The sequence below is a fragment of the Muscardinus avellanarius genome, assembly GCF_963383645.1.
Source record: "Muscardinus avellanarius genome assembly, chromosome: 15".
Classification (NCBI taxonomy): Eukaryota; Metazoa; Chordata; class Mammalia; order Rodentia; family Gliridae; genus Muscardinus; species Muscardinus avellanarius.
The window spans coordinates 23,512,198-23,528,390 of record NC_137801.1 but is presented as its reverse complement, the minus strand read 5'-3'; the positions used below and the strand labels follow the sequence as shown (position 1 = coordinate 23,528,390).

At 39.1% G+C, this 16,193-nt stretch overlaps 2 protein-coding genes across 2 annotated transcripts in view; both read right to left on the bottom strand.

Annotated features, from left to right (window-relative positions):
* The window catches only part of CLIP4 (CAP-Gly domain containing linker protein family member 4), a gene marked incomplete at both ends in the record, with an annotated part of 73,598 nt that overhangs the window by 53,328 nt on the left and 4,077 nt on the right, over window positions 1-16,193 (bottom strand). Inside the window, 3 exons of the mRNA XM_080711864.1 lie at window positions 1,392-1,553; window positions 3,102-3,195; window positions 3,879-4,018. Of these exons, the coding sequence (XP_080567990.1) occupies window positions 1,392-1,553; window positions 3,102-3,195; window positions 3,879-4,018 (396 nt within the window). The remainder of the gene's footprint in view (window positions 1-1,391; window positions 1,554-3,101; window positions 3,196-3,878; window positions 4,019-16,193) is intronic.
* On the bottom strand, window positions 4,871-15,850 carry LOC308274134 (YY1-associated factor 2-like; the record flags this gene model as incomplete). Its single annotated transcript, XM_080711584.1, is given in 3 exon segments — window positions 4,871-5,357; window positions 5,359-5,386; window positions 15,847-15,850. Coding segments are annotated over 3 exon segments (519 nt in total).

The window sequence follows — 16,193 nt, the reverse complement described above, 5'->3', positions numbered from 1 at the left end:
AACCTACTAAAAACTAATGAAAATATAAATGCTTACTATATATATACACACATTTATATATATACATTCAAAATAGTCTATTCAACAAATCAGTTTGAACTTCATAATAAGAAAATGAATCTTCATGAGCAGGGCGTGGTGGCACACGCTTGTAATCCCTGCGCTTGGGAGGCTGAGACAGGAGGATCACACAGGTTCAAAGCCAGCCTCAGCTACTTAGTGAGGCTCTCAGCAACTTAGTGAGGCCCTGTTTCCAAATAAAAGTATAAAATAGGTCTGGGAGAATAGCCCAGAGATAGAAAGCCTCTGGGTTCCACTGCCAGTACCACCAAAAAGAAAGAAAGAAAGAAAGAAAGAAAGAAAGAAAGAAAGAAAGAAAGAAAGAAAGAAAGAAAGAAAGAAAGAAAGAAAGAGAAAGAAAAAGAAAATGAATCTTCAAATTTTAAGAAGATTTTAATAACTTAGGAAATTCTCCTAACTTGGAGAATCTCATTGTGAATGTTTTCTGTAACAAAGATTTAATATACCTCGCATTCTGCAAATCCTATCTTAATCTACAAAACACCCTCCCACATGCCCTGCTGACAACTGCAAGCAAGCAGCCAGGATCAGGGCCCATTCCATCACAGACACGGTCCCATCAACAGAGGCTTCCTTCCCAACCTCACCCACCCACAAAGTGAAAAGGCGGAATTTTAAAGCAAATGTAGCCGATTATGCAAATCGGAGGTTAGGAACCCACATTCTGGAAAATGTATCTGTTGGATCACTAAAGCATGCCTTCACAATGAGGACAATACTTCACGCCCTCTTTAACTTGAATAAATGTTCTTTGCTCTCACGTTTTTCCCATAAGAAAACTGACCTCCAAAGAAGAGAAACAGAGAGAAAGTTAAAATGCCAGAACTGAGATTTACACATTCTGACCTTCGATGACAGTAAATCAACATCAAGATAGGAGGGGGAGGGGGAATTGAAATTTTATCCATTGAGTTGAATCACAGAATTTCAGAAATGAATGCCATATAAAGTAATTATCCTTTATTATTTCAATGTCAAGCTCTAGAGGTTTTATTGCTCTATTCCCAGCTACCCAAGCAAGATGAAAGAATTATAAAGCGCATAGAATCAATTACACACAAAATCCATGGTAAACTGGGGAATCTGCAGATATAAGAAAATCCAAACGACACTTCTCAATTTTGATTCTCTTTGTACTAAGTCGTTGTGGAAGGATAGTAAGTAATCTTCAATAAATAAGTTCTAAACTACCTCAAAAATAAAGTGGAGTAGGAATGCATATGGCAAGATGCACAAGATATATCAGAAGAAAACAATCTCCTTGAACTATAATTTTTATACTATTACTACCGCATCCATTAAGTACTTGCCTTTTGGTTTTGATGTCTTCAAAATCACTCTTATGAGTTCTGGGACATCAAAATAAGCAGCATAATGCAAAGCATTCATATTGGTCCAACGACTCCGCAAGCTAACGTCTGCTCCCAGATCAATCAGTTGAGCTGCGAATTTTACAGCTGTCTCAACATCACCTACAGAAGATTTTCTAAATTACTTTTAGGGCAAATTTTAAGTCCTAATGGGTGGCTGTCTACCACCTCAGTTAAAAAAAAAAAACAAAGAGTATATATATATATATATATATATATATATATATATATATATGTATGTATGTATATATTTACACCTTATAAATTTAGAAATATATTCTAAGAAAACATTTATACTCTATACTCACAGGTGTTAATAAACACTTAGCAATAAAGATGCTCACCACCACACGGTTTATGAACAAAATTGCAAAATCATCTAAAGGTACAATAATAAGAAATAGGCCAAATAAGGTGAGACATCCAAATTATGGAATACTGCGGAAGCCATTAAAAACATTTTTAATGTGCTAGACCAAAGCTACTCAGAGTTAGTTCTGTGGACATTTACAGGCCCAAACTGTAATCTCTTTGTACTTTTTTCTAACTTTTCCCTTTTTCTTATTTATTATTTCTTGTGATCTATTCAATGAAATCCAATTTTTCACCTTTTTTAAATTTTTGGCTTTATTTTTATTTCATTTTTACATTATAAATTCATTTCTAAGCTGGGCGTGGTGACACATACTTGTAATCCCCATACTTGGGAAGCTGAGACAGGAGAATCACAGGTTCTTACCAGCCTCAGCTATTTAGTGAGGCCCTCCACAAGTTAGTGAGATCCTGTTTCAAAATAAAGAATAAGAAATAAATAGGACTGGAAGTACTACTTTGAGGTAAAATGCCCCTGGGTTCAATCCCCAGTACCACAAAAAAATAAAAATAAAAATTCATATTTATTTTAGTTTACAAAAGTTTCAGTTCACAATCCAGGCATTAATTTCAGTACTTGAGAGGCTGAGACAGGAGAATCGCAGGTTCTAGGCCAGCCTCAGCAACTTAGTGAGACCCTGTCTCAAAATAAAAAAATTTTAAAAAATAGAGTTGGGAGTTTAGCTCAAAGGTAGAATGATCTTGGGTTCAATCCCAGTACAAAAAAAAAAAAAAAACCTGTGTCAGTTCATAATGTAAGGAAAAAAAGAGTTCTCCACCACTGGTAGCCTAAGAAGCTCTGTATCACAATATCAGACTATCAAACAGGGAGAAAAAACAATATATAAAGTAAGAGAGCAAGTTTATAAAATGATAAAGCACAGGAGAATACTAGTTTTGGAAAATATGTAATACATTTCATAAATCGGAATGGAGCACTGATGAGCCTGAAACCTGGGGATTACTATCCCTGGAAAACTGATTTTGGATCAACCCTTCTGTAAGCCCTCAGCAAGATTCCAGGATATTACCAGTTAACCCTCAGCGAGTGAGCATGAGCCATGAAGCCTGCTGCAGAAAAGTCAAGAGGTCCCAGGAGGTATAAAACTTCCTTGAGGGAAAGGAACGAGGTTTTGGAAGGACCTAACAATTCTCACCTCTTCGGGCAGGGTCATTATTGTCTGCTGAGAGGTCCCCAGGTCTCTGACCAGCACACACAGAGATTAATCTGAGCATAAATGCAGATGACTAGACAAGCCATAGGTACCACACACTCACCAATACCATGAGCTCCGGACTTGCAAGTATAATGTAAAAGAGTCATGTCCGTCAAGCCATCTCTGTCATTCACATTGCAACCTCTCTTGAGAATCTGACAAAACCAAGGTAAAGAGGATTACAAGGGAGGTACTCAAGTCCCAAGTGTTTCCAAACCAGTGCTGGGAGCCACGTTACTCTCTCTCATCTGAATTACACTCAACACTAATGAAAACCAAACTTGTCACCAGACAGGAGAAAATTCTAAAAAGTACTCCAAGGTAGTCTGTAACTCTAAATATGTTCCCAAAAATGAGAAAAAGTTTCTCTCAATTGGTATATTTGAAAAGCAAAGTACAAAGCCTTCACATCCTACAATATGACAACATGCTGTCCAAGAAACTTTCTCTCAAAAAAATCAAGTATTTTTCAATAATTATAATTAAACCTAGATCTTTGCCCAAACCACCCAAAAGTATACATACATTGTGATGCTACTCAAAGCCCCTCATGAAGTGCATGGAAGTTTACAAAATTAATTTGTACAAAGGAGGAAATATGAAAAATGCCTTTCCCTGCACTGCCCACAAGTCTACAATGTGAGCACCCCAGGTGTAAAAATGTACAGAGTGTGAGGGAATGAGGAGACTCATCACAACTGACTCACTGCGCCATAAAACCCTGGAGATACAAGGGCGAACAGCAGACCCTTGAAGGGTTGCTCCAGACGTGTGTGGGAGGAATTTATACCATTAAAAAGTCTAGCAATGCATGACTTAAAATATAAGATTTTTTTACCTCATTTCCAATAATGTCAATATTTTGCTGGACCTGAGGAACCCACTGTCTTAAAATGGCAAATAATTCTGAGACCGATGTCTTGGGATCAAAGAGAATTTCCTGGCATGATGCATCATTAGGATCAAAGAAAGAAAACTCTGTTTGAAATAAAAAGGTATAATAAATTAGACTTATTAAAAGTTTCAAATAAATGCATTGAAAATAATAAATAATAAAACCAAACTTCAACTGATACAAATACCTTTAGACATTAGAAAAAGTCGAATTTACCCTTTTTTAAAGCTAAATAATCAATGTTTTATTGTTTACTAGTCTACTAGTAAACATTACAATAAGTGTTTTGAAAAATAAGAAAACTAACAAAAACTTAAAAAATGGATAAAACCAGAAACATAATTCAGAAACAATAATTTAGTAAAGCGTGTCAAAAACATTGGCAAAGGTTTGTACAAATTCTTTATTTAATAACAACTTTCCTATTTAACCACACCAAGTACCAGCAGGTGTATTTAAGAGGATAACCATTAAGAAAGTCCTGTCTCAGCAATAGTGATTAAGTTGATCTTTGACTTGTATACATATAACTATTTGTTTCACAATTCCCAAATAATACATATTTAGGCTGCTTGCACTGTTATAAAAAAGTTAAACTCGTTACATGCCAATAGTAGAGAATTGAAGAATTATGTGTTAGAATTCACTAAACTAAAAGTGAAAAATAGACTTACCAATAACACTGCATAATGAATAATTCAACACCACATTTTCATGGCATTTAACTGCAGAGACCAAACTGTTAAGTCTGAAAATGTTTAGTAGGCATAGATTACAATAAAATCTAACAAATTTGGACAAAATTTTACTTTATATAAAACTCAAATTATGGATTGTGCATGAATGTATTTGTCATGAAAATGTGGTGCTTCTTGGCATAATCTGTGTATCTGCATGGTAGGACACAAGTGACTAAGAAATAGAGAAAGTAAACTTTAATGCGATTCTCCACTCAATGACGAGGCTTCTCCTCTGGGTGAAGATGACCTGGACACTCCCCTCTCTGTGCTATCAGAGCTAGAGCCACTCTGACTGTGCTGATCTGCAGAAGCAGCACTGGATGCAGGCGGTGACTTTGTTTTCTCCTTAAAGTCAGTAATAATGACTGTTAGATCTCCAGCGGTAACTTCCAAGTGCTGAGCACTACTCCGATCCACACTTTTCAATCTTGGCCTGGTTTTCTTATGACTGTTCTTTTTGCTAGTTGTTTCCTTTTCCTTTTTCTCTTTTTCTACTTTATCTTTTTTCTCTTTCTTTGACTGTGTAGGGAGCACAAACTGCTGAGTAACCTGCTGTGCAACCAACTGGGAGACGGGTCGAGGTTTCCGGGTGGAGGTGTCCTTCCGCACGTCGCACATCATGCACTTGAAGGCCTCGGCGCTGTTCCGGAAGGTGCAGACGCTGCAGTCCCAGCAGCCCTCGCTTCGGCCTGGTGGGGCTCTTCTTGTCTCCTATGGCTCGGCTCCGAATTTACCCTTTTTTGGCGCATTGTAGTCATACATCTTAATGGAGTAGAAGACGGTAGAGGCACACATGCACACATCACTCATTTAGCCTTTCCCCAATTCCCACTCCATCTTCTCCCCCTCCCTCCTCCTTATGTTTGGCTTAGTGATTGATGTTTGTGAATGTGCATTCGGCAATTTCCTTCTTGCCCCCCCCATCTCCCTCAGTTTGGTCAACTTATTTGCTCATCTATGGTTTCTCCTTCCTCATCTAGAGTTCCTCCTAGGACCCTTTCTCTCCCTAGTTGCTGCATATTAGGGGGAACATTCAATTTTTTACTTTTCATGACTGACTAATCTCACTTAGCATAATGTTATCCAGTTCTATCCATTTCCCTGTAAATGATGTGATTTTGTTCTTCATGACTGAGTAAGATTCCATTGTGTACATATCCCATAGTTTTGTAATCCAGTCACCTGTTGATGGACATCTTGACTGGTTCCACAGTTGGACAATTGTGAATTGTGCGGCTATGAACATAGACACGCATGCATTAGTTTGGAAGTTTGGTTTCCATTCTTTTGGGTAGATACCCAGAAGTGGTATTGCTGGATCATATGATAGGTTCATTCCCTTTCTTCTGAGGATCCTCCTAACTGATTTCCAAAGTGGCTGCACTAATTTTCAATCCTACCAACAATGTATTAGAGTTCCCACTTCTCCACATCCTCGCCAGAATTTGTTGTTGTGTTTTGAATGATTGTCATTCTAGTTGGTGTTCAGTGAAATCTCAAGATCGTTTTAATTCACACTTTCTTTTTTGACTGCTTATGATGTTGAAACTTTTTTCATACATTTATTGGCCATTTGAATGTCTTCTGTGAAGTATCTATTTATTTCACTGGCCCATTTTTTTATTGGATTATTTGTTTTCCTAGCTGTGCGTTTCTTGAGTTCTCTGTATATTCTAGATATTAGTCTCCTATCAGAGAAATAGTTGTCAAAAATGTTCTCTCATTCTGTCAGCTCTTTGATGAGTTTCTTGATGGCTTCCTTCACTGTACAGAAGCTCTTCAGTTTAATGCAATCCCACATATTGATCCACCTTTTAGTTTCTGTGCCTTTGGAGTCTTGTTGAGAAAGTTTTTATCTGTGCCTATGTGTTAAAGTGTTGGCCTTATGCCTTCTTCAAGGAGCTGCCAGGTCTCTGATCTGATTTTGAAGTCTTTGATCCATCTTAAATTGACTCTTGTGCAGGGTACGAAAGTGGCATTAATTTCATGTTTCTGCATGTGGTTAACCAGTTTTGCCAATGCCATTTGTTGAAGAGGCTATCTTTTTTTTTCCAGTGTATGTTTGGGTCTCTTTGTCAAAAATCAATTAGCTGTAAGTGTGTGGATTTGTTTCTAAGTCTTCTATTCTGCTCCATTGGTCTATGTAACTGTTTTTGTGCCAGTACCATCCTGTTTTATTTTACTATGGCTTTGTAGTATAGTTTTAAGTCAGGTACTGTGATGCCTCCTGTATGGTTCTTGTTGCTGAGAACTACTTTGGCTATTCTGGGTTTTTTGTTGTTCCAAATGAATTTAAGGATTGATTTTTTTTTTTTTTTTTTTTTTTTTTTTTTTTTTGGCGGGTGTCGGGATGGAACCCAGGGGCATTTGACCTCCAAGCTACACTCTGTCCTATTTTTTATTCTTTATTTTGAAACCAGGTCTCACTGAGTTGCAGAGGGCCTCACTAAGTAGCTAAGGCTGTCCGCAAACCTCAATCCTCCAGTCTCAGCCTCCCGAATGCTAGGATTACAAGCATACACCACCACATCTGGCTAAGGATTGATTTTTCTATGCCTGTGAGGAATGACTTTGGTAACTTAATAGGTATTGCACTGGATCTGTAGATCACTTTTAGAAGAATGGTCATTTTGATTATATATATTATGCCTATCCAAGAACATGGAAGATCTCTCCTGAAGTCTTCTTCAATTTCTTTTTCAATGTTTTATAATTTTCTTTGTAGATGTCTTTTACCTCCTTGGTTAGGTTTATTCCTAAGTCTTTTATTTTTTGTGGGATAACTTTAGTAGAAGTGTTTTCTGGATTTCTTTTTCAAGAAATTTATGGTTGGCATACAGAAAAGTTTTGAGTGTGTGTGTGTGTGTGTGTGTGTGTGTGTGTGTGTGAGAGAGAGAGAGAGAGAGAGAGAGAGAGAGAGAGAGAGAGAGAGATACTACTTGGGTTCCTGAAAACCCTTCTACCTCCAGGCTACACTCCCAGACCCATTTTTATATTTTTATTTGGAAACAGGGTCTCTTAAGCCAGCTTCGAACCTGCGTGATCCTCCTGTCTCCGCCTCCCAAGCACGGGAATTACAAGTGTGCACCACCACGCCCGGCTTTGGATTTTTTAATATTGATTTTGTATCTAGACACTTTGCTGAATTTATTGACAAGTTCTATAAGCCTTTTGGTTGAGTTTGTTGAGTCTTCTTTTTTTGTTTGTTTGTTTTTGGTGGTACTGGGGTTCCTGGAAGCCCTTCTACCACGGGGCTACACTCCCAGACCTATTTTACATTTTTTAATTTGGAAACAGGGTCTCTTAAGCCAGCGAGGCTGGCTCTGAACCAGCGCGATCCTCCTTTCTCTGCCTCCCAAGCGCGGGAATTACAAGCGTGCGCCACCATGCCTGGCTTTGGATTTTTTAATATTGATTTTGTATCTAGACACTTTGCTGAATTTGTTGACAAGTTCTATAAGCCTTTTGGTTGAGTTTGTTGGGTCTTCTAAGTATAATATCATGTCATCTGCAAATAGGGACAGTTTTAGTTCTTCTTTTCCCTATTTGTACTCCTTTGATTTCCTTCTCTTGCTTTATTGCTCTGGCTAGAGTCTCAAGTACTATATTGAAAAGAAATGGTGATAATGGACATCCTTGTCTTGTTCCTGTTTTTAGAGAGAATTCTTGCAGTTTTTTCCCCATTTAATATAATGTTGACTGTCGGCCTATTGTATATTGTCTTTATAATGTTTAGGTATATTCCTTCTATTCTGATTCTCTGCAGTGCTTTTAGCATAAATGGGTGTTGGATTTGTTGACTGATTTTTCAGTGTCTATTGAAATGATCATATGATCATATGATTTTTGTCTTTGGTTCTATTTATGTGATGGATTACATGGGTTTTTTTTTTTTCATATATTGAACCAGCCTTGCATCCCTGGGATGAACCCTAGTTGGTCATAGTGTATGATTTTTTATGTGGTTTTGAATGCAAGTTGCTAGTATTTTGTTTAGCAGTTTTGTGTCTAAGTTCATCGATGATATAGGCCTCTAGTTTTCTTTTTCTGAGCTGTCTTTATTTGGCTTTTGTACTGTGATATTGGTTTCACAGAATGTATTTGGGAAAGTTCCATTTCTTTCTAGTTCACAGAAGAAACTGAGGAGCATTGGTATTAGCTCTTCTATAAAGGTTTTATAAAACTCCCTTGGGAACCATCTGATCCTGGGCTTTTGTTTGATGGTAGGCTCTTTACTGCTGCCTCAGTATCTTTGACCACTACTGATCAGTTTAAATTTTCTATATCTTCTTGGCTCAATTTAAAAAGGTTATATGCATCTAGAAAACTGTCAATTTCTTCTAAGTTTTCCATTTTGTTGAAAATTTTGTTCCATTTTCAGGATTTCCATGCTGTTGGTGGTAATATCTCCTTTTTTATCTCTTTTTTTAACATTTTAATTTTTAACTTTTTAATTTTTAAACTTTTTATTGGTGCATTGTAGTCATATATCTTAATAGGATAAAAGGTGGTGAAGACATATTTTAGTAATTTGGATTGATTGATTCTCTCTATATTTGGGTTAGGTTAGCTAGTGGTTTATCTATCTCGTTTATTTTTTTCAAGAAACCAGCTTCTGGTTTTGTTGATTTTCTGTATTTTTTTATTCTCCACTTCACTGATTTCTGCTCTAATTTTAATAATCTTCTCCAGGATTTGAATTAAACTTTAATTAAACTTTAATTCTTGCCAACGAGGCCGGCATCGGAGCCTGCCGTGAGGCATGACCAGTGCTGGGGCCTCCGAGGCCGGGATCGGAGCATGCCGAGGGGTTAGGCCGGTGCTGGGGCCAGCAAGGCCGGCATCGGAGCCTGCCATGAGGCAAGGCCGGTACTGGGGCCTCCGAGGCCAGGATAAGAGCCTGCCGAGGGGTTAGGCCGGTGCTGGGGCCAGCGAGGCCGGCATCGGAGCCTGCCTTGAGGCATGACCAGTGCTGGGGCCTCCGAGGCCGGGATCGGAGCCTGCCGAGGGGTTAGGGCGGTGCTGGGGCCAGCGAGGCCGGCATCGGAGCCTGCCGTGAGGCAAGGCCGGTACTGGGGCCTCGAGGCCAGGATAAGAGCCTGCCGAGGGGTTAGGCCGGTGCTGGGGCCAGCGAGGCCGGCAGCGGAGCCTGCCGTGAGGCAAGGCCGGTACTGGGGCCTCCGAGGCCAGGATAAGAGCTTGCCGAGGGGTTAGGCCAGTGCTGGGGCCAACGAGGCCGGCATCGGAGCCTGCCGTGAGGCATGACCAGTGCTGGGGCCTCCGAGGCCGGGATCGGAGCATGCCGAGGGGTTAGGCCGGTGCTGGGGCCAGCAAGGCCGGCATCGGAGCCTGCCATGAGGCAAGGCCGGTACTGGGGCCTCCGAGGCCAGGATAAGAGCCTGCCGAGGGGTTAGGCCGGTGCTGGGGCCAGCGAGGCCGGCATCGGAGCCTGCCTTGAGGCATGACCAGTGCTGGGGCCTCCGAGGCCGGGATCGGAGCCTGCCGAGAGGTTAGGCCGGTGCTGGGGCCAGCGAGGCCGGCATCGGAGCCTGCCGTGAGGCAAGGCCGGTACTGGGGCCTCCGAGGCCAGGATAAGAGCCTGCCGAGGGGTTAGGCCAGTTCTGGGGCCAGTGAGGCCGGCATCGGAGCCTGCCTTGAGGCAAGGCCGGTACTGGGGCCTCGAGGCCAGGATAAGAGCCTGCCGAGGGGTTAGGCCGGTGCTGGGGCCAGCGAGGCCGGCAGCGGAGCCTGCCGTGAGGCAAGGCCGGTACTGGGGCCTCCGAGGCCAGGATAAGAGCTTGCCGGGGGGTTAGGCCGTTGCTGGGGCCAACGAGGCCGGCAGCGGAGCCTGCCGTGAGGCATGACCAGTGCTGGGGCCTCTGAGGCCGGGATCGGAGCATGCTGAGGGGTTAGGCCGGTGCTGGGGCCAGCGAGGCCGGCATCGGAGCCTGCCTTGAGGCAGGGCCGGTACTGGGGCCTCTGAGGCCAGGATAAGAGCCTGTCAAGGGGTTAGGCCGGTGCTGGGGCCAGTGAGGCCGGCATCGGAGCCTGCCGTGAGGCATTACCAGTGTTGGGGCCTCCGAGGCCGGGATTGGAATCCTGCCAAGGGCTTAGACTGGTGCAGGGGCCAATGGCTAGCATCGGAGCCTGGCGTGAGGCAAGTTCACTCCTGCGGCCTCCAAGGTCGGGACCAAAGCCAGCTTAGGGGTTAGACCGGTTCAGGGGCCAGCGAGACCAGAACCGGGTCCTCCCATGAGGCAAGGCCGCTGCTTGAGCCAGCGAGGTCTGGATCAGTCCACTGAGTAGCCAGGCCACTACTGGGACCATCAAGAGTGGGATTGGTACTTGCAACGCAGCATGCACAGAGAAATATCGCAGAAAATATAAATCAGACGCTTCTCTTAATCAGCAATAACTAGGAGGAAAAGGGCAACAGGAAGAGGTTGAGCTATAGAAAGGGCCCTATAGTGAAGCAACTAATGTGACCAATCAGAGGGTATGTAATACTGGAGGACGGAGCCTCTTTAAAACGCAGGAGGTACATAAACAAATGTATCAAAGTAAATCACCAAAGAAGTGTGGGATGGAGGGAGGGGGAGGGAATGGGATGGGGGCTGGAGGAGGGCTAATTGGATGATGTGTGCTTGTATATCCTCTCAAGTCTTGTACTCCAATGTGATTGATATATGACTACAATGCACCAATTTAAAAAATAAATTAATTAAAAAAAAAAACTAATTCTTAAAATTATTTATTTAATTCTTAAAATTTTAAGAATTAAACTTTAATTCTTAAAACCAAAAATGAAGCATATTTTAACTGCTAAGGCAATGAGATTTCCATGTATCATACTACAAATGCACTTTATTTTAGATGAAACCAAATGTGAGTGCACAGATCTCAAACGCTGAATTTTCCAAATATTATTTCTAAGACACAGAAAACTCATCAAATCTTATCAACATTCATCCCTCTCAAAACACAAATTTCATGAATAGTAGATTCACATCAATGATTAAAACATAAATGAAAAGTATGCCAAATATTATGTGAACAGAAAAACTTGTAATTTCAAATGTTATTTTTATGTCTCTGTTTTCCTATTTCCTATAATAAAAAAACAAGCACCTGTTTTTACCCACTGAAGAAGTGTGAGGGGAAATGCTATTCCAAAAGTTAAGGAAGTTGGAAACCTTGAGACAAGATGAGTTGGTTATTTTGGAATCATGGAATACTAACAAATTTTTTTTATTATTTGTCAATTGACCATGCGATTTAAATATTTCTTAAAATGTCTTTCCTTAGATTTATAGATTTTTTCTATAACTAGAGAATAAAAAAATAATGGCTTATGAAGGAAATAAAACACTTCAAGAGAAGAAAATCAGATGCTGCTGTCTTAATCTCAGAAAAAGAAATATAAAATGCAGAAACATCTAAAAAAGAAAACATTTTAAAAACTAACACCTACTGAGCACCTACAATTTAATAAACACTTTAAAATTCTTTTAAACACCTTACATGCCAGGTATTATTCTCATATTTCAAATGAGAAAAATCAAGGCTTATTCCAAATAATACTTGCTCAAAATCATGCAGCTCATAAGTGACAAATCTGAGATGGAAATCAGGTTTGTCTCCTTTCTTCTATTATTATTGTACCTGAGACATGGCTAAAATTTTAAGTGAAAACTAAAATATATGTGTGTGTCTGTATATGCATATTTACATATGTTAAACAGATTTAAGTGAAATCTAAGTGCTTATACAAATTGTTCCTAAGAGTTTCAGAAAAATAGGAACTCACATGCTTTTCAAGATCACATCTTTCATAACCTTTGATAAATAAAAAAAAAATATTGGTTTACTTTTTTAAAAAAACGGATATGCCTTCAGAGGTGTTAGCATTAACTATAATGAAGCCACAAAACTTCCAATCTACCTATATTTCCTATTCAAATAAGCACATGCTATAAAACAAGTGAATTGCAAATAAGCTCATACAATTTCTATGTTATAAGTTTTCTCAGCAGAAAAAGATAACTTAGAATGATGGCTACCTATTTAACTCTTATGAAATTTCATAAGTAATCCAAGTATATTGCTGAAAACAAGTCCACATCAAATACTAAAATATTAATTGGTAAACATGTTTATCTTGAAAGAAGAATGAAATATATTTGGGTGTTAAAAAATATGTCCTGTACTACAATGAACAACCATGCTATGAGGAAACATAGGCTTCTAGAAATTATGAAATGCTGTATTCAGAGATTTGCCAATCGACAACACTAGCAAGAAAAGGTTTCTTTGAGGAAAAGTAAAATGCAGGACAAAATTAAATGGCTGTGGAAAGTTGAGAAAAGAGAGTCTTGTAAGTTCACACTGGCTAAAACTGAATGTATTATTGATTTCAAAGTGATACAAAACTACAGTCTGAGTCCTCAGTTAAAATGATACGATTTCCTTGGAGTATTGGTCTGCTCAATGGAAAGGTGTGCAAGGTTCTTGCTTAGATCTGAATGGTCCTCCTAGGAAACAAAGATGTCTGTGTTTTGTCAAGATAATTTCCTGTGCTTGATGTTGTCTTTGCCAGGTCTTTGATTATTTGAGATTCTTGATTTAAAGAGCCAAAGTTTTTTGTTTTTGTTTTGTTTTGTTTTGTTTTGTGGTACTAGAGATTGAACACAGAGGCATTCTACTTCCATGCTACACCTCCCAGCCCTTTTTGTTTTTTGTTTTGAAACAGGGTCTCAAGGGCCCAAAAATCTCAAAAGATTTTGTTCTCTCTCATTAAAAAAAAAAAAAGTGTTAGACTAATTAGGCTTATTTGCATGGAAAGATTATTAAGCAAAGTGAAACCAATTAGGCTTATATGATATACTAAATTGCCTCAGAAGCACTGTCAAATAAAAGTTATGCTTAGCCCTCTTTGTGTTATATTTGCATAAACAAATGTTTTAATAAGTGTTCCAAAAATTATATAAATTCTTTGAAATTTGATAAGACCTGGTATCCTGTTATCAGCTATAATCCCAGTAACTTAAAATGATGTCACAGAAATAACCAAATTTCCTTGTCTATTGCATTATAATGAACTCCCATTAAATCTTTAACCATGGCTGTAAGACTTTTGTTATCACAATTATTACTTTGCTCTGATATCTTTCTGAAAGTTTTTGTAAGCATCTAGGATATAAATTTTTTCCATAAATAAGATTTATGGAAAAGATTCTGATGAATACAGATGTCTAGGTAATTTTAAGATTATATCATTGGACTGAAAAAGAACTTCCAGAACTTTACTGGAAAATAAATTAATTCATGAGGCCAAAAATAAAACAAATCAAAGATTATTACAGGGGTCTAAATGAACTGAGGATAATTAAAAATTTTGTGATGCTGGGCGTGGTGGCACACGCTTTTAATCCCCGTGCTTGGGAGACAGAGACAGGAGGATTACGCAGGTTCGAAGCCAGCCACATGTGCTGGATTAGGAGACCCTATTTCCAAATAAAAATGTAAAAATAGGTCTGGGAGTGTAGCTCAGAGGTAGAAGGGCTTCCAGGAACCCCAGTACCACCAAAAAAAAAATTGTGATTTTATTTAAAATATTTCTAGTTCTCCAATATTTTATTTTCCCACATAAGAAAAACAGAAAGCCATCAAAGAAAATCCCAGATCCAGACAGGTTTCTAGCTGAATTTTACAAAACTTTTAGAGAAGTACTATGTCCAATACTTCACAAGTTATTTTGTAAAATCAAAGAGATGGGATTCTTCCAAACTCCTTCTATGAGGCCAGTATCACATTAATACCAAAACCAAATAAAGATACTTCAAGAAAAGAAAATTACAGATCAATATCATTGATGAACATAGATGTAAAATTCTAAACAAAATACTAGCCATACACATTCAAAACCACATCAAGAAAACTATAAGTCAGGTGTGTGGCACATGCTTTTAATCCCAGCATTTGAGAGGCTGAGACCAGAGGATCGCGGTTCACTTACAGCCTCAGCTACTTAGTGAAGCCCTCCGCAACTTAGTGAGACCCTGTTTCAAAATAAAGAATAAGAAAACAGGGCATGGGGTGTTGCTCAGAGGTTAAATGCCCTTGGATTCCATCCCTAGATCCGAAAAAAAAAATGTACACCATGACCAAGTTGGTTTCATCCCAGGAAAGCAAGGTTGGTTCAACATACACAAATCAAATACATGTTATTCACCACTTAAATAGAATTAAGAACAAAGATCATATAAATAGATGCTAAAATAGCAGCTAACTCCAGAGATAAAAAGGAAAACAACCAAGGACCTGAAATGAGCAGTTGCAGGCCATTGGGGTTGTAAGCCATCAGTTCTTCCTGCACAAACACTGGCTACAACTTCTAGCAGTGATGTTAATCCCAATACTCATCCTTCAGCAGTAGCAGAAGAGCTAATCCCAATATTCTTCAATCTATTTCATGAAATGGAATAAAACAGGACTCTCCCAAATACATTCTATGAAGCCAACATCACATTAATACCAAAACCAAATAAAGACAACTCAAGGAAGGAAAACCACAGGCCTATATCTTTGATGAACTTGGATGCAAAACTGCTAAACAAAATACTAGCAACATGCATTCAAAACCACATCAAGAAAATCATACACCATGACCAGGTAGGGTTCATCCCAGTGATGCAAGGCTGGGTCAACATATGAAAATCAATCCATGTAATTCATCATATAAACAGAACCAAAGACAAAAATCACATGATCATTTCAATAGACACTAAAAAAGCATCTTATAAAATAAACATCCACTTGTGCTAAAAGCACTGCAGAGAATCAGAATAGAAGGAACAGATGCATTAAAAAGTGTTCAACATTATTATCAAAGGAGAGGCAAATCAAAACTACGCTGAGATTCCATCTAACCCCAATCAGAATGGCAATCATCAAGAAGTCAAATAACAACAAATATTGGCAAGGATGTGGGAAAATTGGAACTTTTATCACTGTTTGTTGGTGGGAATACAAACTAATTCAGCTGCTAGGGAGATCAGTGTGGAGATTTCCTAGAAAACTGGAAATGGATCTACCATATGATCCAGCTATACCACTGCTGGGTATCTTTCCACAGGGGTTGAAAACAGAGAACTATAGTAACATATACATACCCATGTTCATAACAGCATAATCCACAATAACCGAATTATGGAATCAACCTAGGACTCCATCAACAGATAAATGGATTACAAAATTATGGGAAATACAATGGAATTCTACTCAGCAATAAAGAAGAACAAAATTATGACATTTCCAAGAATATGGAAGGACCTGTAGAACATTATGTTCAGTGAGATTAACCAGTCACAGAAAGTGAAGGAGCATCTTTTCTCTAATATGCGCAAACTAGGGAGAAACTGGGATACAAGAGGAACTTCAGATAATGAAGGAGAAATGGGAAAAATTATCCTCTTTTTCCTCTCTGCCAGAGCTTCTCAAAGAGTCTCTAGGGGTCTTG